The 26,530-nt window shown below is 42.1% G+C and overlaps 1 protein-coding gene across 1 annotated transcript; it reads right to left on the reverse strand.

Moving 5' to 3' along the window:
* Positions 1 to 13,314: 13,314 nt before the first annotated feature.
* LOC124261324 (serine/threonine-protein kinase STK11-like) lies at positions 13,315 to 26,326 on the reverse strand (the record flags this gene model as incomplete). Its single annotated transcript, XM_046695631.1, has 7 exons — positions 13,315 to 13,517; positions 21,138 to 21,322; positions 21,918 to 21,978; positions 22,647 to 22,831; positions 22,948 to 22,954; positions 24,157 to 24,286; positions 26,194 to 26,326. Coding segments are annotated over 7 exons (829 nt in total), but the record flags the coding sequence as incomplete, so codon positions are not given.
* Between the last annotated feature and the right edge of the window lie 204 nt (positions 26,327 to 26,530).

The following is a 26,530-nucleotide window of genomic DNA, read 5'->3' on the forward strand; positions in this document are numbered from 1 at the left end:
GAATGCATGCACAACTAACTCCGGTGCCAAATGATATAGTTTCAACCGAAGTGCGTCACTATTGATGCCATCAAAATCTTCACGAAAGTCAATGGAATCACCTTATGGTTATCACTTACCAACAAAATAGGTCCTTGCCAAATACCTTTACAGAGTACTGTACAATAGGCTTCCCTACAGACCGCCGGACCGTCAACTATCTCGTCATACTTGTCATTCTATGATACAACCATGTAATGTCAGGCCATCGCCCCGTGACAGTGACCCATCATAGACTGATTTTTTTTATATGCGACTGGTCTTGTATCATTTCGCTTCAGTATTTGGGTATTTCCCAGTTTTCTAATAATTGTTAGGCTCCAACCTTTTCTAGGCATGAGCGTTCAATCGTCGTTTGTTTTCCTCAGCGTCATTTTCTTATTATATATTTTTGACTACAGGATTTATATAAGCTTCCTTTCGGAAAAATGATGTTTTTGTACCAACCTTTTGCCGTATTTTGGCATTAGATTGATGTTTGATTTCTAATGTAGTAGACGTAGTGTCTTATACATTCAATGAAACAGAGGGGCCAAAAATAAACAGAGGGCCAAAAATGTAACTGAAAGCAGAGAGAAACAGAAACTCAAACACCTGGACATGAAGCTTCGAAATGATATATTCATATTCATAAATATAACTCAATTTGTAAATAATATGAAGGGCAGCCGCAATCAGTAGCTCCTTCTATTCTGTTGATAGCATTAATCATTATAATCTGTGCGGAAATTTCAGTAACTGAAAACTGAAGCCCAGGTTGTTTCCACCCTGTGGCCCTCTGGCAGGGGAGGAGTCTTACATCATCATATCGACGCCTCACTCCTGAAGTGACAGAGAGAATAGAAAACTCAAGAGCATAACCGACAGCATGGGTAAGCCAGTAAAACAGAACAAGATAGCATCTGATTAACAAAATTCTGGTATGAACTCAAACACCTGAATAGAACAACTCATTCGAATACTAGACATGAAGCCCAAAACAATATCGAAATGAACGACTGGCTAGAACATCAATCGGTCCCTGGCAGAGAGCTTCCCTCGACAATTCTTTAACTCTTTACACAATGAAAATGACGATGTAACATGTGGTCGATAATTTCTTTGAGAATGAAAACCCATCAGCTCCACAAGATCCGAATTCAGAACTCCCCATACCGAGGTAATACTTGATTCCCCAATTCACAATAAAGATGAAATCTTAGATAGCATTAACCAATTGAAATGATATAAATCACCAGGAATTGATAAAACAATATCTGAATATTTTAAATACTCAGATCTTATCGTTCCATACTTAGAATTGCTCTTTAATTTGATATTAGAAAATGGTACATTCCCAAAATGTTGGGCAGTTGTCATAATAGTCCCTATCCATAAACAAGGTAACATAAATAATCCAAATAACTACAGAGGCATAACACTACAGAGCATATTTAGTAAAACGTTCACTTCTATAATAAATAAAAGACTTGTAAACTGGGGAGACTCAATGGATAAGATCAGCGAATCGCAAGCTGGCTTCAGACAGGGATATACGACAGTAGATAATACGTTTATACTACAATGTATTATTCAAAGGTATTTAAACTCTGAAGGGGAAAAATTCTAAGCATTATTTTCAAAAGCATTTGATTCAGTACTACGAAATAAACTTTGGCTTCTATTTAATACTCACGTCCTCGGTGGTAAAAAGAGTAAACTTTATGCAATATGTATGAAAATGTTAAGGCCTGTATTGAAAGTAATCATAATTTCTCAGAAACATTTGACTTGCAACTTGGAGTAAGACAAGGCTGTATACTTAGCCCATTTCTCTTTTCCTTTTTTCATAAATGAGTTAGCACGTCAAGTCGAAACTAACTGTGTACACGGGATTCAACTCCACCCTGAAATAGTTCATATTTTCCTATTGCTATTTGCAGATGACATTGTTTTGTTCTCAAGCACGATTAATGGCTTACAGAATCAAATTAATGAACTTGAAAGTTACTGCGAAAAACCCGAAAATTGTTGCATTCAAAAATGGAGGCAAATTGTCTAAAATGGAAAAACTGGTTATATAAAGGTACGAAGCTGGAGTGTATTGGCTTTTATACATATTTGGGACTATATTTCACCAGTGGCCTGTCATGGACGATGCATGTAAAATATGCAGTGTTACAGGGACAAAAGGCATTAATTGGAATTATGAAACAGTTCAGTGTAAATTGGTAATATTAACTACTCTTCATTCTTTAAAATGTTTGGTGCCAAAGTCAGTCCAATTTTATCATATGGGGCCGAAATTTGGGGAATAACAAAATTGAAAAAATCCATTTATATGCATGCAAAACTTTCTCGGAGTTAAAATTAACACTATTAACACAGTGATTTATGGTGAATGCGGGAGGTATCCAATGCACATTTGTACAAGCATTAAAGTGTTATTAAATACTGGCTAAAACTGTTGATTATGCCTTCAAATCGCTTACCCAAGAAGTGTTATAATATGATGTTGTTATATGAAAAAGTGGACAAAATGCTGGGCAACTAAAGTAAACAACTTTCTATATTCTATTGGTTTTGGAATTACATGGAATACACAATATGTCGAATCACCTACATTATTCATATACAATCCTTAGACGACAAGACTAAAAGATATGTATATTCAAACATGGTGTGAAAGGGCATCCTTATCAAATAAATGCATGTATTATTCATTGTTTAAAAAATGCCATAGTCCTTGAGTCATATCTATCCTGTGTTAATGTTAAAAGGTTTAGAATAGCACTGGCCCGATTCAGATGTTCTTTTCATGATTTGTTGATTGAAAGAGGCAGATATATGAATGTAAAAGAAAATAAAAATTATGTACTCTTTGTAATTTAAACGAAGATGAATTACATTTCCTCCTAATATGTCCGTTTTATGACCGGTTGCGAACCAAATATATTAAAAGATATTACTATGTCCATCCAAATGTGATAAAATTCTCCTCACTGTTAAGTAGTAAAATCCAATTCTTCTCCAAAATATTTCAATTTTCATTTACTATGCTATGATTACCCGATCTAAATTCCTCTCAAATGTAACATAACCTTATGTAAAAAAATAAACTATAAAGAAGCTAGGAGCAAGTGTCGTTCTCTTTTGGATACAATATCGCTAAATTAAGATATATTATATTGAAAATCAAACGTGATAAAATCAACCGAGAAGTAGTATGGCTGCACAAGAGAGAGCATTTCGAGAAAGGGACTTTGCAGTGAGGAGCTCCATGGGGATCTGGTTGGCGCAAGACATTACTGGTGCGTGTGCCGTAAGACTCCACAGCTGTGTGTTGGGTCCCCTATCGTGGGGATGTAGAGTAATGCCAGTAGCTGCCCTTTGACCGCCGTGGGTCGCATCTGGCGCAGCATTACGACATGTACAAGGAGCAAATCACCCCAGGAGGGAAGATGAGGTCGTCACTACAACTGGCAACACGCCATATGGTATTAATGCCTCCAAATGTATGGCCATAATGTTGTTAAATGGAAGACAGAAATCCTGCATATTTTACAAGCTGTTATTGTTTCTAATACTTACATGTTTGCACTGCGTGTTTGCCATTTCGGAACGAATTTGAGTATTACCACTGAACAACTAACTAAATATTCTGCATAAAGCAAATAAATCAAGTGCCATTATCATGTTTTTAACCCACATAAATAAACAAATGATATGATCTCTTAGGTGACAACAAACACACACACACACACACGCACGCACGCACGCACGCACGCACACACACACACACACACAGCACGCACACACACATGCACGCACGCACGCACACGCATACAACATGCATACATACATACATATGAATGCATGCAAACATACATATGCATGCATGCATACATACATACAACATGCATACATACCAGTATTTATATCTGATATCCAGATAAAACACGAACATCTAAATGTCATGTTATAGATGTGGGATTGGGAGGGCATACCTCGGGATCATAGTATGCTCTACATCGAGCAACATACCTGCACCTATCATGTTTGTCAGGTGATTAAAGCCTTCATTGCCGCGTTTCCTTGAGACCAGAACAAGTAACCAGAATACATCTGCGAAACTTTATCACTTTATTTGGCCGACAAGAAAGCACTTAATGTTTTGTACTGTGATATTATAGATACAATTTTATCGCAAACTAAACTGAATGGTTAAAAAGTATACTGAGTTGGTTTTCGTTAGTTTGTTACTTTGATGATGACTCAATACTATCAACAGTTCGTTAAAGCACACACAAAATGTCATCTGGGATAAGAAACGATCTCTACGGTGTTTGAATTGTGCAATTGTGTCCGAGAAATTAAATTTATTGATTTTCAAAGAAAAGATACCCGTCAGTAGTTGTGTAATCTGTCAACATATTTTTGTGCTTTTAAATGTGTTAAGCAAAACTATATTTTAACAACAAAATTATGTAGATGTATTCTTGGAACGCTAACTAAACGCGAGTGCAATTCATATTTTTTTATATTATCTCTTACATAATACTTTTCACAGTCAAACATTTGATACAATCAACTGGAAGACATTGTTTCTTTTGCCCTCAGTATATGTTCAAGTTGATACACACATCTGTAGGTGAATTGTAACACAGACGTACCATTACACTTACTATAAGGGGACAAAAGTGATAATAAGTTCGTGAATAAACGCTGTTGTAATTGCAGTAATGATAATAAATGCATATTAATGATGATGATGATGATAATTCTATTCTTTCCAGTCACGTAAGCAGTAAGTGTCAGTTCATTCTTGAACATCATTGAAAAACATCATCCAATGTCAATATTGAATGAAGCTTGTGTTCCACTATCCATCCATTATCCATCATGTTATCCTTTATTATTTATCCAGTCCATGTATCATTCATTAAGGTTCAATTCTTGGTTTCCTGTCATGGCTGGGGCGTCCATTCCCTGTCCTTCATGGAATCAGTCAGGGGTATCAGCTGTTTCCATTATTTTCCATCTTCATGTTAATCACATGGTCCATTTGAGATGTATTTCCCTAATGGTCTCCATTCCAGTGTTCCATATCCGGTGTCCATGTCCACTGTCCTTCCGACAAGGTTCCTTCCTTCCTTCATTCCTTCCAGATCCACTCCGTTCCATTCCTCCATCAACTTCATTCCATTTCCATTCCTCCATTATCCTTCCTCCTCCATCCTTCCTGGTCCATTTCCATCCATTCCTTCCATAGCTGGTCGGCCACCCATGGCCACCTTCTTCCACCTCGTCTGTGTACCATTCCCTGTCCCTCCTTCCTTCCTCGGCCACTGGCCACTGTGGTCCTGTGTCCATTCCTTGTCCATCCTCCTGTTGGTCCGAGCCACCTCCTTTTGTTCGGTCTCCACTGGCCACTGTGGTTGGTCGGCAACTGGCCACGTTGTGTGGTGTTCCTCTGTGGTCCTGTGTTGGTTTAATTCCGTATCACATGGGCCTGTGCTGGCCAGTGCCATGGTGGTCTCCGGGCACGTGCCACCTGGCCACTCGGCCATGATCCTGCTGTGCTCCTCACTGTGCCGTCCTCCTTGTGGTTGTGGTGTCCGTGGTCCTGTGGATACACGCTCAAGAGTTAACGACACCCTTCTGCGCTGGACAAATTCCTACTTCTCACACATCCTTCATGGATCCCTTCGTCGTCAGTTCCGACACCGCCCACTTATCACTACACCGACCTCATCCTCATCTTCACGATTGCATCCTGCACCGACAATTCTCCCCGAAACTTGGGCCCATTATCTACATTCCACCTTTCCACTGAATCCAACCTCCTCTAGAATGTCCGCTGCATCCTTTATAAGACAATTCTCCTCTGACCACACCACCTCTACATTGACCGCACCTCCTCTACACTGACCCCAGACTCTTCTACACTGACCACACACTCCTCTACTCTGGAGAGGCCACACTCCTCTACTGACCACAGCTCCTCTACAATGACCCCCCTCCTCTACACTGACCACACCTCTCTCTACACTGGCCCCCACACTCCTCTACACTGATCACATCCTCCTCTACATGACCGCACCTCTCCGTCTACACTGACCGCACCCTCCTCTACACTGACCCCACCTCCTCTACACTGACCCCACGCCCTCTACACTGACCCCACCCTCCTCGACACTGACCCCACACTCAACTCTACACCGACCCCACACCTCCTCTACACTGACCCCACACCTCCTCTACTCTGAGGCCACACTCCTCTACACTGACCACAGCTCCTCTACGCTGACCCCAGCACGCCCTCTACACTGACCCCACCCTCCTCTACACTGACCACACACTCCTCTACGCTGACCGCACCCTCCCTCTACACTGACCCCACACTCCTCTACGTTGACCCCACGCTCCTCTACACTGACCCACACGCTCCTCTACACTGACCACACCACTCCTCTACACTGACCACCAGCTCCTCTACACTGACCCCACACTCCTCTACACTGACCCCACGCTCCTCTACACTGACCCCACTCTCCTCTACACTGACCCCACACTCCTCTACACTGACCCCACACTCCTCTACACTGACCCCACATCCTCTACACTGATCCCACACACTCCACCCCTCCTCTACACTGACCCCACGCTCCTCTAATCTAACTTCGCAATCTTACACGCTGTCTGTATCCTCCTCTACACCTTCTTCTATACTGACTTCACGCTCCCCACACTAAACTCACATCTATACACTGACTTTACAATTGCTTCACGTGACCATACCGCTACCTTGAGACTTGTTTCATTTCGTACTTGGCATATCGGAAATGGATGGAAATTTAAAAAAATAGTGTTGATGTACTGTGAGACGGATTACTCTCCTACTCTCACGTGTTTGTTGACTATTTTAACTACTCACCTCTGCTCCATCTTTATCTCTGAACATGCTTGTCACGCTGGTGCTGCCTATAGCGTGACATGCACGTGGCCTGTCTGTGCTGTCTTCACTGTGAAAGTTCCATTGTTGTCTTCATGTTCTAGCCAATCATGTGACACTCATATTTGTCTTATTTCCTCATGATATCCTTATCTGCTATCGAAACCTCGCGGTCACACCGTTTGTTGAAGGTCAGATTGCATTCTTGAATGTTTTGGCCACGTTGCAGTCCTTGCATGTACGCATGATTTGACCGGAGGGTCGGAGAGACGCACACGACACTTTCTTGTAACTGCATGGCCATTTGATGACATCCAAGCATTTTCCAGTTGCTTAAATGGATTCCTGTTTGGCAAAAATCAATAATTTTATTTCTATGAGGTCCCCAATGAGCCATAATCGATCTGCGTGTTCTGCACTGCGTGGATCTCGCTCTGACGGCGCCATCTGTCACCAAGCTTGAAATGATGTTCAAGCTTGGAAAAAAAGAAAGTTCTATTCACTCAAACACCCCCCCACCCCCATCCCCGATAAAAAAACAAACAAACAAAAACCGAAAACAAAAACAAAACAAAACAAAAAACAACAACAAAAAAACAAAACAAAAACAAAAACAACAACAACAAGAACAGAAGGACATCGTCCACGTTAAAGGAAAGCATATATTTTACCTTGGCCTTCAAGGTCAAGTGACAATTGACCGATATGTCTGGTTCAACAGCCTCCCAGTGACATGTTTGATTGTCTGACCTTTTAGTGACATGTCTGGTTATCTGACCTTCGAGTGCCATGCTTGAGTTTCTGACCTTTCAGTGACATGTCTGGTTATCCGACCTCCCAGTCACGTGTCTGGTTCAATAGCCTCCCAGTGACATGTCTCGTTATATGGACTTCTAGTGACGTGTCTGGTTATCTAACCTCCCAGTGACGTGTCTGGTTATCCGACCTCCCAGTGACGTGTCTGGTTATCTGACCTTCCAGTGATATGTCTGATTATCTGACCTCCCAGTGACATGTCTGGTTATCCGACCTTCCAGTCACGTGTCTGGTTATCTGACCTCCAAGTGACATGTCTAGTTATCTGACCTTCCAGTGACGTGTCTGGTTATCTGACCTCCCAGTGACATGTCTGGTTATCTGACCTTCCAGTGACGTGTCTGGTTATCTGACCTTCCAGTGACGTGTCTGGTTATCTAACCTCCCAGTGACGTGTCTGGTTATCTGACCTCCCAGTGATGTGGCTGGTTATCTGACCTTCCAGTGACGTGTCTGGTTATCTGACCTCCCAGTGACATGTCTGGTTATCTGACCTCCCAGTGACGTGTCTGGTTATCCGACCTCCAGTGACGTGTCTGGTTATCTGACCTCCCAGTGACGTGTCTGGTTATCTGACCTCCGAGTCACGTGTCTGATTATCTCATGTGACATGTCTGGATTATCAATAGCCTCCCAGTGACATGTCTGGTTATTTGACCTCCCAGTGACGTGTCTGATTATCCGACCTCCCAGTGACGTGTCTGGTTATCTGACCTTCCAGTGATATGTCTGATTATCTGACCTCCTGAGTCACGTGTGACATGTCTGGTTATCCTACCTCGCAGTGACGTGTCTGATTATCTGACCTCCCAGTGACATGTCTAGTTATCTGACCTCCAAGTGACATGTCTGGTTATCTAACCTCCAAGTGACGTGTCTGGTTATCTGACCTCCCAGTGACGTGTCTGGTTATCTGACCTCCCAGTGACGTGTCTGGTTATCTGACCGCCCAGTGATGTGGCTGGTTATCTGACCTTCCAGTGACGTGTCTGGTTATCTGACCTCCCAGTGACATGTCTGGTAATCTGACCTTCCAGTGACAGGTCTGGTTATCTGACCTCCCAATGACATGTCTAGTTATCTGACCTCCCAGTGACGTGTCTAGTTATCTGACCTCCCAATGACATATCTAGTTATCTAACCCCCCAGTGACGTGTCTGTTTATCTAACCTCCCAGTGACGTGTCTGGTTATCTGACCTCCCAGTGACATGTCTAGTTATCTAACGTCCCAGTGATGTGGCTGGTTATCTGACCTCCCAGTGACATGTCTGGTTATCTAACCTCCAAGTGACGTGTCTGGTTATCTGACCTCCCAGTGACATGTCTGGTTATCTAACCTTCGAGTGACGTGTCTGGTTATCTGACATTCCAGTGACGTGTCTGGTTATCTGAGCTCCCAGTGACATGTCTGGTTATCTAACCTTCGAGTGACGTGTCTGGTTATCCGACCTCCCAGTGACGTGTCTGGTTATCTGACCTCCTAGTGACATGTCTGGTTATCTGACCTCCCAGTGACATGTCTGGTTATCTGACCTCCCAGTGACGTGTCTGGTTATCTGACCTCCCAGTGACATGTCTGGTTATCTGACCTCCTAGTGACATGTCTGGTTATCTGACCTCCCAGTGACATGTCTGGTTATCTGACCTCCCAGTGACATGTCTGGTTATCTGACCTCCCAGTGACGTGTCTAGTTATCTGACCTCCCAGTGACAGGTCTTGTTATCTGACCTCCCAGTGACGTGTCTGGTTATCTGACCTCCCAGTGACGTGTCTGGTTATCTGACCTCCCAGTGACGTGTCTGGTTATCTAACCTCCCAGTGACGTGTCTGGTTATCTGACCTCCCAGTGACATGTCTAGTTATCTGACCTCCCAGTGATGTGACTGGTTATAAAATCTGACCTCCCAGTGACAAGTCTGGTTATCTAACCTCCCAGTGACGTGTCTGGTTATCTGACCTCCCAGTGACGTGTCTGGTTATCTGACATTCCAGTGACAGGTCTGGTTATCTGAGTAGCTACACTTTTTTGTAAGTCTTTTTTCCTGCTGACTGGGTTCCGTCCTGTTGAGCAACTTATAGTACAATAACCAGTCCAGAATTTTGACACCAACTCAATCAACTGGATATATAAACATTAATCAGCATTATTTGATACATCTAATCACTTGCATATTGCAGCACTACGCTCCTTCTAATCCTTGCAAACACGTCATGCAGCGTGCTCTGTCGTACAGCGTGCTCTGACAAACGGAAATCGCGGAAATTTTAAAAACGAGGCTCTGTCGCTAGAAAAGTTTGGCGGTCTTGTATGGCCTTGATAATATATCACATTGTACAAAAATACACTTAATAAGAGCAAACAAACATATCAACTTCATGTGAAATGTGAAATTACATCTCCTGCAAATGTACTAAATACACATTTAAATAAATTTGCGAACTGGGTATTCACGCATGTTCAGTCGAGATAAGGGCGTTACATCCATCACACTGAATTATGCGTATGGAGTCATATCCAAGTAGTATTAGTGAAGGGAATGGCATCATTCCTCTAGCCCCCCGTTCCTCTATGCCCCTGTTGTTACAAGCCACTAATTAGTACCTCTAGCCCCTCGCTAGTCTGTCGTACAGACCCTGAAGCAAATATATCCAAGAAAGTCCACACAAGTCTAGAAAATGTGGCAAGTCTTGATTTCCTCAGCTTCAGCTGAAAATGAAGAAAGTCTCAGGACTCCTTTTCATTATATTTTATATTTTTTACTATGAACTTTTTTCAGTAAAATATGTTCATTTCAGAGACTAATTGTTAGTCTAGCCCCTCACCTGGCTGTTCTGTTATCGTCTACAAACCCATTACTTAACCCCTGCCCTTACAGAATCTAACTAACTTGCCACAGACGAGACACTGGCTTTTTCGTCTGTGGCCTTTTTCTTTTTCAAGGAAACTTACGAATGTTGGCAAACCCTGTAATAAACCCGAAACAAAATTCAAAACTTACACAACCATTGTCAGACCAGCCCTGGAATATGCGTCCACCTTGTGGGATCCCTACTGCCTCAATGAAATCAATTCACTGGAAGCAGTCCAGAATGACTACCACAGCAAGACACCTGGCTGTGTCACCCAAATGTTAAGGAACCTACACTGGGGTAGCCTCCAACACTGACGATATATATATAGACTCTGTACGCTACACAAGATCCAGCACGGCCAAGTCGGTATTAACAAAGACCTGTACGGGAGCTTCATAAACCATCACCAAGTTCCAGTCTGGCCTCACAAGTGCCAGCAAGAAGCTTGTCCAGCCAGGATCTCTAACACACCTGTACACAGTTTTAACTTGTTTTTAAAATTACGATGGATAGTTGCGTCATCACAAGCACATAATCATCGCAGAACCAATTATGTTCAATGAAGAACACGGTTATTACCATCGAGAAAGAAGAAACCCACCGGGGTGCCCAAGGGACGCAACACTGCACAGCAAATTGTGGCGCCGCACATGACTGGGCCATCCATGACACCCCCCATATATTTAAAAAACAAACAACAATGCACAAAGGACTGCTGATGAACTGCAATCTTACCAGCTATTTTTCACCTAGTTTGGAACCTGGCTTACCAAACCATACTTGTCACACCAAGCAACTTGTGGCATGTTTTTTTGGATCAGATCAGGGGACTTGATTGATGAGTGATATTCCATCCCAGTGATGTAGATCAATGCTCATCCGCATTGGTCAAAACGTTATTATTCCAGACAGATGTGGATGGCATATTGGTGAGAATGGCATTAAAACAAACAAAACTAACAAACAAACCACCAATATTTCAGTCAATCAGCAAAACTTTAGACTGGGCCAGGGTCAACTGCCTTGGGCCATGACAAAACATGGCTGCTTCATGAGGTCCATGCTGACATGAATAACACAATCTAACCTACGGCTGAAGCTACATGAAGCATATTATTTTTTAAGGATGTTTTCTGTCACAATTAGGTTGTTAGATGTGTGTATATTGTATATATTTTGCAGAATATGTACGACTTTCTAAACATCCATTTTCAGATTTTATAGTCCTCCTTCTCCAGGCACACATTGACACCAAAAACCAAAACACAGAATAACTTGTTTTAAATATATTTATGATATAATTTCATTCATAAAACAGACTGGTCCATAAATAAAATTTCCCAATCTTATGTCCTTAACATTAACATAGGAGAACATATTGACAACAAACTTCAGTGTTCCCTTCGTCAAAGTGTTTCAGACTTTTGTTTCTGATTCTGATTCTGATTCTGAGCTTCAGTCAAGCTTGCCATTAGCTCTTCATCACAGGTCCAGTGGCTGTACCCGAGCGATGACACTTTCGTCTGAACATGTCGTTCTGACATACTGCTCTGCTGGCATCCTGCCTTTGACCTCTCTTTGACAACTCAATGACCAAAATATTCTGCTCCAATCCTTTCCGTCCCTAAACATGGCGATTGGATATCTAACAGAGCAACAAATATCAGTTAACATCAGTTACCTCCTTTGGTCTGGTTGGCGGTTACTTTCATAATATGAAGAGAGACATCACATAACAATTTGGTGAATTTAGTATATCTCCATCATCAGAGGGAACCTTACATTCCACATGATCAGTCCGACACACTCTGCCCATGGTGGCATCACCAGTAGTCACAAATAGCTGACAGTATCATGGAGAGGTACTGACCAACCTTACCCTCAGCATGCTCTTGTATATACCAGGAGGCATGTTATCACATTCAGTCCAGTCACTGACCTACAAGCACTGATCATCACAGTACAATCATCTCCACAATAACATGGTGGGTTCAGAGACAGATTCAGCCTCAGTTTTATCTATCACATATCATAAAATCATACTGATATGTTCACTTTCTTTCTCTCCACTTATCTCTCCATCTGTCTCTCTCTCTTGCACACACACATACTGGGTCCACGAGGCAACATCTCTTGAACAAAAATGCCAACTTTGACATATGCTGACTAAAACGTACTAGTGGTCAAATCTTTTGATTTGATACAAGTATATATTTAAGATTTTAATTTGCAGTGCCCTAGGTATTTCTTCCTACAATAATGCTAGCAATGACATAATGTAAAGCCCTCCAGCTGTTTCAGCAAATTCGGTCTATCTTGCTGGTGCCAATGTCTCATCAGGTTTTTATCACCAGGCATTGAATCTAAAGCTAGACACTGGCTATCCTTCTAGAAATGATGTTAAAGGTAATATTAGGACTGTTGTAATTCTATTCTGATAGCATGTGAGCCAAAGCTAGGTCTTAGGACTGAATGACAATTCAGTGTACACTGCTACAACTGCTGCTAACAGATAGGTGTTAGGACTGAACATCAATTCAGTCTGTCCAGCTAGTATTGATGTTTGAGTGTTTGGAACTGTGCTTGATTTATCCTGCTGGCACTGATGTCAAAGGGATCTTCGGACTGAATGTAGATTCAGTTTACACTGCTAGCATTGATGTCTTGATCAGCAGTTGGAGCTGAGCGATGCTAAACAAAGTCACAGAAGCAGTTAACATGAACAACCAGGTTAGACAGCTGATGTCACGACTGTTTGCAGGATCCAAATGCAAATTTACTAGAGCTCTTCCCCTTTCTTTTCTTTGGCTTACAGTTGGACTTGGAGTTCTCTGTCTGTCTTGTTGTCACCTCCTGCTTGTCATTCAGTGCCCCTGAATACAGAAGACAAGACACAACCTTACTGAGGGAGTTAAACATAACTATGAATAAAGATATCACTACCTGTCTGTTTTGTACTTGAAGAAATCCTGATGTGAGAGAGTATAGTTTTATGCCGCTTTTAGCAATATTTCAGCAATATTACAGCAGGTCAAATCAGAAATGGGCTTCACACATTGTACCCATGTGGGTAATCGAACCCGGGTCTTTGGCAGGACGAGCAAATGCTTTAACCACTAGGCTACCCCACCGCCACAAATCCTAAAGTGATGCAGATGACCGACATTATCCACTTGACAGGTGTTGTCCGTATGTGGTGCTGACAGGACCCTCATCGTGATCCTCATAACAAGGGACACAACTCTGCTCTGAAATGTGGTGCCAAGGACCACTAACACACATCAACATATCCTGATGCTATAACAAACTATGTCGCAGATATAGTACTGGTTTCCACAGCTGACATGTCTCAGTGCCCAAATCAAGCATGAAAGACAAGGATGCATGTCACATCCTGTCAAACCTGTTCTTCAATTAAAACAATCGGGAGTTAGGCCATGCCCTCATGTGTCATCTATGGCTGCCAACTTTGCCAGTGTCTGAAGGTTTATCAAATGAAATCATTTACAAACTTGATTAATTTGAGAAATTTGTAACAAAGACGTTAAATTTATGTAATAAATTCTAGCAAATTAAGTTAGAAACATAAAAGGGTCACAATAGTTTTCGGAATCACGATGCAAGTGTAGTTGTTTGTTTACCACTGTTGACATGGTCCTTGATGTAACAATTCAGATTATTTATAACTATTTCAACTGAAAGATGCTAATTTTTAGAAAATTAGGAACTTCAGTGTTTTCTTTCACAAGAGCAGAAAAAGTAGAGATCAAATTATCAAAAAATGATTTCATCATGAAGAAAACAACAGACTGCTCACTACTCAACATGAAGTGTCTGAGGTCAACAATGGCCGGTGTTGGAGGTTGTACTCCAATACGTTTTTAACATGCAGAATGTTCTGTTTGAGGAACAATGTAATTTTCTGAGTAAAATTGATATTTTATACTTATCCTGACTCATGCTCTTTTGCTTGTCCCCTTCCTCTTGCGAACATAGTGGAACACTTGTATCTCCTTAATTGAAGCTCCCTTCAATGTAAAATCACTAATTGGTACTCACCCACGAGTTACCTCCCCTGCCGTAAGCGCGGGAACAGGTGTCGCCACCCTCTGGCCTCATGCTTCACTCTCTCCTGATTTTGCGAGCCCAACACTTGAATTTACAGGGAAATCCAAAGTGTTATGTGGGAGGATGGGAGGGACTAACCTCATGAGTCAGGATAAGTATAAAATATCAATTTTACTCAGAAAATTACATATTTTTTCCTTATCCTGACTCATGCTCTTTACTTGTAGAATCCAACCGAGAGGTGGTGGGTAAACAGAATACTTTGGATTAATTAGTGATTTAAGCAAGTGATATTGTAATAACCCCTCACGGGAACTTCATAAGGCATTGAGACTTAGGATATTTCCTTATAATAATCCATAGATATATACACTATAAGTGGGGTATTACCTTACTAATATACTGATATATCAATATATATATATAAAACTGCTACTCTAACGAGCTGTACACTGAATATAACTCAGTATGAGCTTAAGGTTGAATAACCTAAGCTAAATATGTACATAGCCCTAGAACTCCATGGAGTTATAAGCTAGTGAATATATGTATCATATATCTAATAATCTCGTGGGGTGAATATTAAGCCCTCACGAGGGACTACAATCAATTGCTGGCCGAGGACCAAAGGACCCGAAATGATGAATGCCAGAGACGCCCCGTGGTGGTGATATCTCTGAGATAGTGATTAGCAAACACCATGTTAGATTTCCAAAAGCATCCTTCCATAATTGTATTCAATGAACAGTTACCATGAAGGGCGAGGGTGGATGCCAATGCCCCCTGATTTCATGGGGATTTGATGCTGTTGGAGGGTCCAGTCCTGCTGCCTTATAGGCCAGTGAAATGACAGTTCTTATCCATATTGATATGGTGGTACAGAGACTTCTGTCTGATTTGTAGGCGATAACGGGATGAACAATCTTCTGAGCGATCTTCGCCTTGTTTTTGGAGCGACGTAAATAGATTATGAGAGCTCGTATTGGGCATAGAGATAAGTCCAATGTATCTTGAGATCCAAGAATTGAGGATAGCGCAGGGATGTGAAATAACCTGTCTGGTTGACCTGGTAGTTGATTTTAGCGATGAAATCCCATCTTAATCCCAGGTGCTGTCTTTTGATTTTCATCAAACTGTATCCTCTCATAATCTAGAGCATGAATTTCAGATATTCTGGCTGCCGTGGCTAGCGATAACAGGAAGACTGTTTTCTGAGAGAAATTCAAACGCTAATCGATTCCAATGGTTCGTAATCCTCACTTGTGAGGTGTCGTGAAAACTACATTCAGATCCCAAGCTGGAAGTGGAATTTCCGCTTTTGGTCCTCCAATCGAAAGCACGTAGTAAGGCCAGTAACTCTGGTGTTCTTGTTAATTTAACACCCGTTCTCATAGAAATCACAGAACCTAAAGCAAGATATGTTGACAATGTCGAGCCTTTTAAATGTTTGTTTTGCCGTAAGTAACACAAATAGTCTGCCACTTGAGGATCGTGGCATCTCTCGCTGTAAAACCCTTGTTTGTTGCATAATTTTTGAAACTTTGCCACTTGTCATCGCACAAGTTACGTTGAGTATCGTAAGGCAAGCGTGACCGCTTTGCCGCCCTGGTAGAATATCCTCTCTTGTTTAAACACATTTTAATACAGTCCATAATGCTGAAGTTTGAATACTTCTGGGTTTCTGTGCACCTGTTTGGTGTGAGGATGTATTAACAGGTTTCGCAGCCGCTTAAGGTAGTTCTAGTGCCGGTTGACCGATATCTTGTATTAAAGGCGGGAAACCCGCGTTCTGGCCGGCCAATAGGGCTGACCAAAGTGAGTTGTAGGCTCTGCGCTTTGGTTGATTTTCTGTAATACTAGAGGTATTATTGCTGGGGGCGAAACGCGTGACGATTGAGGCCTTCCCATGAAATGCTTAGAGCGTCCTGTTGCCCATGCTTGTGGGTCTGGCACTGGTGACACGTAATGTCGGTAGTTGATTGTTGAACCTTGTGGCTTAATAGATCTACTAAGCGGGCTCCTATTTGCTTGATTATCTGTGCAAATATCTCTGTATTGAGCATCCATTCTGTCGGGCGACGGTAGATGTGGCCGAGAGTGGAGCGTCTGCTAGTATATTCCTGGCTCGAATGTGGCATGCTTTGACATGTAGATTTAGATCTTGGATTAATTGAACAGTTGAAAGGTTAAATTCAAAAGGTTCGGCGATCTCGTTGAGCCTTGTCTGTTCACATAAAACCACTGTCGAAGTTGTCGGTATGTATCATCAGGTGCGCATTCTGTAGAATGTTGCTCCAATGTCTTATGGCGTTGATTACAGCTTTCATCTCTAATCGCTTATGTGGAGTTTGCTTTCTAGCTGAGTCCATAACCCTGATGCCGTCCCGTTGGAGATGATGAGCTCCCAACCTTGGAGCCGGCAGCGTCTACATATAGATGGGTCTTGAATTCCTGCTCTGCTAAACAAATCCCTTCGCAGACATTCGATTTCTTTGTCCACCATAATAGATGAGGTCTGAGATGTATCGGTAGACTGAATGGTTGTAGGTCGTCGAGATGTGTATTGACGAAAACCTGTAACGGACGTAACTGTAATCTGCCTATGACTGTCAAGTCTTGGGCTGATGTTAGAAGACCTAGTAAGCTCTGCCATTGTCGAAGTGGTAGCGGTGACAGTAGAGCTGGTGGAATGATCTGTTGGATCTTGAGCCAACGGTCTTCTGGTATGACTATACGGTTGAGATTGGTGATAAATCGGATTCCTAGGAATTGCAGATCTTGCGAAGGTACTAGGTCCGACTTGTGTAAGTTTACTAACCATCCCAGCTGTGTTAGTAGCTTTATGATGTAGTTTAACTGTAGTTTGAGATGCTGTGGATCTTGATCTACTTGTATCCCGTCGTCGAGGAAGAACGCGACTGCGTGTACCCTTGACGATGTAGATAGATAACAATCGGTTTCGTTATCCTCGTGAATAACCATGGGGCTGATGCTATTCGAATGGGGAGTACTTTCCACTGGTAATGTAACCGTCTAGCGTAAACCGAGGTATTTCCTGGATTCGGGATGTATTGGGATGTGCAGATAAGCATCTTGTAGATCTATACTGCCCATGTAGTCCATGGGGCGAATCATCTGCCGTAGCTGGTAGATGTATCATAAGTGAACCTGGGTGGTTTGTTTAAGTAAGTCTTGTTGAATAAGCTCATGTTGTAAATGAGTCTGTATTTCTCCTTGGAGTTCTTCTTGGGTACTAGGAAAACTGGGGAGTAGAAACCTGGTTCGATGTTTCCTTGCTCTATTACTTCTATGGCCTGCTTGGTTAGGAGTAATGTAACCGCCCTCTCTTAACTTTAGTAGTTGTTGTGCCTCTACCTCGAACTTGTGAGGGTTGACTGTTAGTGGAGGCTTGGCCTGTAGTGGGATCACGAAATCCTGCGTTGAAGAATGTTGGAGACATAGGTGTCTTGAAGTATTCCCCAGTTTTCCCAGTGTAGTTGAAGACGTCCACCCACTTGTGACGGTTGTACTGGAGCGGCTGGGGTGGAAGACTCAAGTCGTTCGAACCTGTCTTTCAGCGTTTATAGTTCTTGGGGAACCTCTGGGTGTCCTGCCTCGGTCCTGACCCTCCTCTATAGTTGCCATATGGGCTAAATGAAAGAATCTCTTCCCCTGGAACTGGCAATCTTCCTGTCTCTAGCTCTTTGTAGGCCCGTGAATTTAGATCTCCCTGAGTATCTTTGTGAAGTCTGTCGAATGACACTGGCTAAGCGTGTCCATCGATTTAATCATCAGGACTTCTCTAGAATCCTTGGTGACTTCTTTGGAGACTGTGTCTATTCCTCCGTCAAATATGGATGGGGAAGACCACGGGGCTGTATATAGTGGAGCTGTAAAGTTCTCACCCCAGTTGCAGGAAGCTAGGAGGCCTTGACGACGAGCTAAGGTCAGTGCTGCTGAGACAGACGCGTCAGATGATCTGTTAAAAACTGCTGGTCCTTCTTTTGCATCAGTAGGGCCGAGTAAATCATTCTGTCATCTTCAGAGGTCGTGTTCCGAAATCTGGAGATAAGTGTCTCATTTATTGTTCTAGATCTATTTAGACCGAAGAACATACGCCTCGTCATGGTTTCTATCTGAACCAATTTCCGATCATCAATCTTGTAGTACTTGTTCTTGGCATCGGAGATCAGCTTATAGTTCTCATCGATGTCTTGGCGCTTTGAAGAAGGGTTCCATATTATGCGTGGAGAACTTCTTGGCTGAAATTTGGCAGATGTGGCGTCTGAACCTTTGTGGCTTTGTTAAATGCTGTATCTAGGTTCTGAGGTACCGCCGCATGTCGGTCGATTAGGGTAGTGTAATAGCATCTGCGTCATCTTCTTTCATCAGATAAAGTCTAAGCCTTATTGCCACTCTTGGAAGGTGATGAGAGATCTAGATTATTGACCATCAATATCTTATCTCTGCATCTGAGAAAATAATTCCTCCATCATCTTCCATTCCATCATCATAGATAAGAGGTTGTTGCTCTTCTGATGTAGGGCTGTGTGGCTCTATCTCTATATCGTTTGGCGCTTGTGGAGATCTAGTTGTAGGCTTATGTGCAGACCTGTGAGGTGATCGGCGTGGTGATCGGCGAGGTGATAAATCTTGGTGATCTATATACGATAGGTTGACCTTCTTGGCGATCTATGAGGGGACTGATAGCCCGCTGAAGCTCTTGTGTAGTCCCTTGCTGATCTTTTAGATGAAGGCGATCTGGGTTCAGGTGTCCTTGACGCCGAGCGCCAGCTAACCTTCAGAAGCCATTAAGTATCGTCGGTCCTGGGGAGCGATGATATGACCTTCGAAGGCTTCGCGTGTGGTCTGGTGATCAGATTCCATATCTGAGTATGGCCTTGCCCGAAGAAGGTGATGATTCTTCCGCTTGAGCCGAAGGCTGCCAGCGAAGGCTGTACATCTGGGTCCTTCGTCGAGGTGGTCTGTGACTTCCTTCGCGAAGGCTGCATTGTCGTGGCTGCTACGTTGACAGATGGTGCCCTGTGGTGCTGTCACGTTGGAGCCTTCCTTGTAAGGCTCCGGACCCTGGGATGGCTGCTTCTCCAGTCTATAGTGGCCTTCCATCATAATCATGATCTGTTTCATAAGATCGTTTGGGATGATCTGCGGCGTAGTAGATGGTGCCCTTTCTGCTGTGTTAGCGGTGGGGCCCTCAGCGATCTCGTCTGACATCAGTGTAGAGGCATCAGGCTGCTTGTTGATCTCTGCTGGCGTCACTGTCGCTGTCACTGGAGTAAGCTTCTTGTGGCGTATGTCGGGTATGATGATGACGGGTGGTCATCGTAGAGGCCCAATTCTGCTGCTGGAGCGATCTCGCGTCTGAGAAAGTTCTCGATGACTTCGTAGATTTCCCTTTGGAGGAAGGCGCTGCCCTGGGGAGTACTGAAGTCTGCGTTGAGAAGAGCGTTGAGGCCCTCTTGGACTTTGTCTGCGCGATGACTGGATGTCTGGAGAGGCCGGTCGCTTCTTAGAGGTGACGGACTGCATCCCGTCCCTCTTCCGATGGGGTCTCAAGCAGAACACCAGGCGGGAGGGATCACTTTCGACAACAGTTGACTGGATGGGCAATCCGGCGTATCGGCCATGTCTACACCTAGTTTGCGCGTGACCTATCTGCAACCGTCTCCAAGGCGCAAAGATGGTATTTATCAAAGGCAGAATTGGTTAAATTTATGCAGTAACTGCAGCGTGAGTCAAGCGCACAAAGGCGTAGTACAACTAGGGCATACCACATGCGGATCCATGGCGGAAAAAGCGTAATCTACAAATAGTACAGTTTTTCATCAATGTAAAACTAGCTGAACAATCACGCGAACTCCAATTGAATAAACAGTAGAAATACGATTAATTATTAACGCAAATAACTGAAGGATACTAGCTATACCTTTATAGTAAACTATAAAAGGTAACTAACTAAGAAAAACCAAAGGATATAGTGTGTAAGGAGACACAGGCGCTCTCACATCCTGCTCACTGGGCGAAGAAGGAGAGAGTCAAGCATGAGGCCAGAGGGTGGCGACACCTGTTCCCGCGCCTACGGCAGGGGAGGTAACTCGTGGGTGAGTACCAATTAGTGATTTTACATTGAAGGGAGCTTCAATTAAGGAGATACAAGTGTTCCACTATGTTCGCAAGAGGAAGGGGACAAGCAAAAGAGCATGAGTCAGGATAAGGAAAAATTATACTTTTTAAAATTCATATACATGTACTTAGAAAGATGAACATTTACGCATGCCTTGGATGTTAGGTACATCCTATTTAGCAAATAGTTATTGCAAGTTATACTTATGGCACTCTTCAGTTGAATGGGTTCAACACCAGCAATTAGAGGATTAATCAACTATTTAAAGTTGAACACTGACCTTGACCTTGATGATTGCCTGCCACCGCACTCTCCAGTTCTTCATCTTCTTCTTCCTCACTTGGTGTACCAAAGTGGAGATCCTCTAAATATGGCACCACAGTCATACTCCTCATTAAGTCGCCATCCGAAGATGCAGATAAAAACACACGATCCTCAACCTTGGCATGTTTCCGCTTGAACCACCTGGAAATAGACCACACATCATTGATGACGGGCGTACATAGTAAAACAGAATTCTGTCAGCAAATACCATCACTGCCAACAAGCATCAAATTTGCATTGATAATTATTACTATAGGATATTTATATAGTGCACATATCCATGCAACTTGTACATGCTCAAGGAGCTGGTCATTTTGAAAACCCTTTTATAAACCTTTTCTCCAGCTTTTTTAATACTTCTACGGGAAACACAAAAACACAAGCCATAAACTTTAGGAGGAGATAATATTGCATGTAGTGAGTGAGTGAGTGAGTGAGTGAGTGGGGTTGAATGAGTGAGTGAGTGTTGTTATACACTGCTTTTAGCAATTTTGCAGCAATATCATTGCAGGAGACACCAGAAATGTGCTTCTCACATTGGACCCATGTGGGGAATTGAACCCGGGTCTTCAGTGATGAGCAAACACCTTAACCACTAGGCTAGCACACCACCCTGAGTGAATGCAAAGTTGAAACAGGGTTAAATCTTAAAAGTGTAGTTGACATGGTACTTTGAAAGAACATTCACACATGAAGATGTTTGTGTTCAGTTCAGGTCTGGCAGTTCACAACTTACTGGTGTTGTCTTATCTGTGCTATACTGACTAGATCATCACTGGCTTTGCACGCCAGCATTCCTGCAACAGAATTAAAAACGAATACATGAGACTTCAAATAGCACAATCTCACACTGGCGTGCAATACCTATCACATGTGATTCTGAATGAACTGAATACAACATCAGGGTGATGAAAAACTGCTCTACACTGTCTTACAACAAAACTTATTCATTTAATTTTAATGAATGGCTGTGACTGAATGAAATTTCTTCATGCCATACACACTCCAGCCATAAGTTGGCACCTGAGAGAATGGAGTGATTAACAGCATGAGGTAAAATCAGCATTGTTCATGGATGGTGACAGTCAGGTGCCATATTGTATATGTTGTAACCATTATGATACAAAGCACTTGTCCTCGCTGTAACCATGGAATAGTAACTACTGGTTACGTTAGGATTAAGGTTTATCGCTGAGTGGGTTGAGTAGTTGGGTTTGATAAAGGATTCCTATTACATCATAGCATATCAGCTTTTTGTGGTAGGAAAGCCTAAAGTGATGCAGGTCGCAGACATTTACCATTTTGGTGAAACCATGAAAAAACATAACTTGGGACAAACTGGATTTCAAAACAACATTGTGGCATATCAAACTAAAGGGAAGCAACTCTGCATGCAGAATTCGCACCCTAAGATGACAGAGCTTGATTTTTAAAGTTTTGAAAATTTAGAGCAGACAAATCTGACTCATAATATAATAAAAGAAAAACACATTTGTTACAACATATAAAGACAAACACCTACCATTAAGAAGATCCTTTAAACTATCATCTACGGTGTCAGGAACTGTGTACTGGCCTTTACCAATATTCTCAAACAGTTTATAGATATTGTCACCTTCAAATGGATATAATCCTGTTGTTATGTTGTACCTGGAAGAACAAACAACGAGAAAGTGTACATCTTCTGGATGAACACAAAAGAATGGAAACATTATGTTATAAACGGCATAAAATGTTGCTCCGCTACCAGGAAACATACAATTAACCCCTTTCCTGCAAAAAGCAAGGCATTATTGTTTACTGTAAGTTTTGAAATATGGGAACGGTGGTCAGGCTCGCTGACTTGGTTGGTACATGTCATTGTCTCCCAATTGCATAGATCGGTGCTCATGCTTTTGATCACTGGATCAAAGACTTGATTATTTACTGACTGTCGCCATATAGCGGGAATATTGTTGAGTGCGGCATAAAACTAAACTCACTCACTCAAATCGATCCAATCAAACAGCAAATAGCTCGGCTTATTTGAGCAGACTAGAGTACTTCCACAGGAGAACCATTTAAAACCGTGATAAAACACTACTAAACTGATTGGTACATGGAGAAAATATCAACAAAGACAGACAAGACAAATGCTGTAGATCCGATGGAGCCTTTCCACATGTGCTGGGTCGTGTCAGCCTTTGATGCAGTTATTGATGCCTCGTTTGACACCAGTAGAACTCTCAACCACAGTCATGTTTGAATGACATATTGTTACTGATATATACTAGTTAAATCTGCTGCTCAATAAACCATGATGTTGAACAGAGCTTTGCTTGCTGTTAGATGTAAGTTGGTATTTTCTGGTACTTTTTCTTTTGAACAAACACGTCATTGTATCCCAATTGCGTAGATCGATGCTCAGGCTGTTGATCTCTGGATTGTCTGGTCTAGACTTGATTATTTACAGACTGCTGCCATATAGCTGGAATATTGTTGAGTGCTGCGAAAAACTAAACTCACTCACTCACTCACTTTTAAACAAAACTATAAAGTTCTATTAATACAAGTATGAACCTCATCTCATTTCACTCTCAAATTAATTTCAAGACGATATTTCAAGACAGTATATCATAAATCATCTAGAAGGATTCTTTTGTTCGGAAGTCATCAGTTACAGACTTTTGTTGAATGCCTCACTCAGCAATATTCCAGTTATATGGCAGTGACCTATATAATAGTCTGGACCAAGCAATCCAGTGAATGTTATTGCGGGCACTGATCGACATCTTGGTAAAACTATAATGTGCACTCAGTTAATTGACATCTTTGTAAAACTATAATGTGGACGCAGTTAATTCACCAAGTTTGATCCTCTGATCCATTAGGACCAGCAACATGAGCAATGGTTGCTAGGGACCTATTTTACCCAGAATCCTAACAGTGTACATCATTATGGCTCTGGTATAATACCATGCAACTTACAATGTTACCCCCTGACGACCAGACGTCCACCTTGAAGCCAGCGAAGGAATCATCACCATTAGCTATCTCTGGGGGTTGGAATGCTGGCGAGCCTTGACTTGTCTTGCAAGTATCATCTTTGGAAAATACATCTATTTTCTGCAATGGAAAATGAAATATTTACATCACAAAATATGTTTCCTTCCGTAATCTGGCAGCAACTGTTGGGGTGATGAGAGGACACTGTCAAATGACCTACCTTAGTCCAGGATACTGACACTTACCCTTGTATATAACATGCTTCAAAGGGATGACCCTCGGCTTGTGACCCTATCATCTAAAGACAAGGGCATTGGTGTACAAACTAAGTGAGTGAGTAAGGTTTTATGCCACTTTTAGCAACATTCCAGCAATAATGCAGTGGGTGACACCGGAAATGGGCTTCACACATTGTACCCATGTGGGGAATCGAACCCGGGTCTTCAGCGTGATGGGCAAACACATTGTGATCTCAGCACTAAGACGACTCCCATACCCTAACATAGACTTCAACAGTCACTGCGCTTGTACAACATAGTGCATGTCGATACTCAACAACCCATGGTGGTCACACAATATTTAGAATGTAAGTTCTCGTTTTCTTATCTTTTCTGCTGATTGTGTTATTGAGACTGTTTTTCATCATTCCTTGAAATGTGGTGATCATAACTGCAAATATGCATCTCAGTGCTACTTCGCAATTTGTGTACATAATCTTTTAAAGGCCAAGACTCTAAACCTGCCATTTAAGAGTTTCCTCTGTGGATCATTCTACTTGATTCATGGGACTCCTAAAACCTGTAACTTTTCACAATGAACATTCATACTTAATTATGAACACTTTATAGCATCAGTCTCAATCTTGGCAACAATGCATCTTACACAATACTTGTGCTTTCACGGATCACTGTCTTCCATCCATGAATTCTATGTTTCATTAATTTACCATGTGGGCTTGAAAAACATTGCTATATGAATAATCAGAGTAAAGTCGCTTGAAATATATCTGCTATATTGCCAAACAAATTCAAGCTGATTCCTCCAAGTTCTGAGCTTTGTGCAACAAGTTTCAGTCATGTCAATCAAATGCTGTAACCAATCTCAGCATGAACCAAAACAGCAGATGTAATACTCTCATAATCTGTGCTTCCACTTTTACTCAGATAACAGCCTTATGTATATCTCCCCTTAAACCACTCAATTAGATGTCTGTTGAAACTAGTGTTTGTAACAGCCTGTGTCACATCTATAAGTGGATGAGTGAGGACTTCCTCAAACTCAGCTATGACAAGACTGAGCTGCTGAGTATATTATCAAAGAGGATGGCAAGATATACTTCCAATTGTCAAAAAAAGGGGTATGTGACAAGGCCAAGATATCTTGGTATAATTTTCTATTCTGCTTTTAATTTGGAAGCACATGTCAACTCAGTGTGCTAGAATGCATAGTGCCATCTATGCAACATCAGCTTAACAAATTTAGCAAGACAGGAATTCATTTGCAACCTTAGTACTGGACTATGTAATTTCTGTCATGGACTACTGCAATGCTTGGTTTTACTGTCTTAACGAGTATCCTATCACCAAACTCCAGAAGATAAATATTCTGCCACCAAACTTATCACAAGAACAAGCAGATACGATCATAAAAAACCCAAGTGTTGATTGGCTGCCCATGAAACAATATTTCCAGTTCAAGGTTCTCGCTCTTGTATTCAAGGCTCTGAATAGACTAGTACCAGCTCATCATGCTAATCTTGTGCAGGTCCATGAACCAATACGATCGCTATGATTAAGGGGTCAAATCATCTTCAAACATCCAAATCTTGTTAAAAAACATGAAGATTGGGCCTTCCAGACATAGGAGCCACATTTGAGGAAAAAATTACCACCAGAACGAAGATGGACACATGAACTGAGCACTATTCAAATCATTACTTCAAACTCAGTTGTTTAACAAAGTGCGAACAATTGCTGTAATAGTGTATGTTTCTGATTGCTTTTCAGCAGATTGGTAAGGTATCCCACCTCTGCCACACCCAGGTCTGTGATCTTCAGAGTTTCGTCGGTGGTGAGCAGCAGGTTCGCGGGCTTGATGTCCTTGTGTATGATTCCCTGACTGTGCAGGTACTCTAGGCCCTCCATCAATTGGTAGAAGTACCTGCAACAGTTGGATGGGATACATTTACAGTGGGCCATAACACAGAAGAGTTTGTGTGTAATAAAGTAACATTAGTGTGTAATACAGTAGCAGCAGTGTGTAATAAAGTAGCAGTAGTGTGTAATGCAGTAGCAGTAGTGTGTAATGCAGTAGCAGTAGTGTGTAATAAAGTAACAGTAGTGTGTAATACAGTAGCAGCAGTGT

Source organism: Haliotis rubra, unplaced genomic scaffold (assembly GCF_003918875.1).
Source record: "Haliotis rubra isolate DU_JTF1 unplaced genomic scaffold, ASM391887v1 Scf796, whole genome shotgun sequence".
In the NCBI taxonomy this organism is placed as follows: domain Eukaryota; kingdom Metazoa; phylum Mollusca; class Gastropoda; order Lepetellida; family Haliotidae; genus Haliotis; species Haliotis rubra.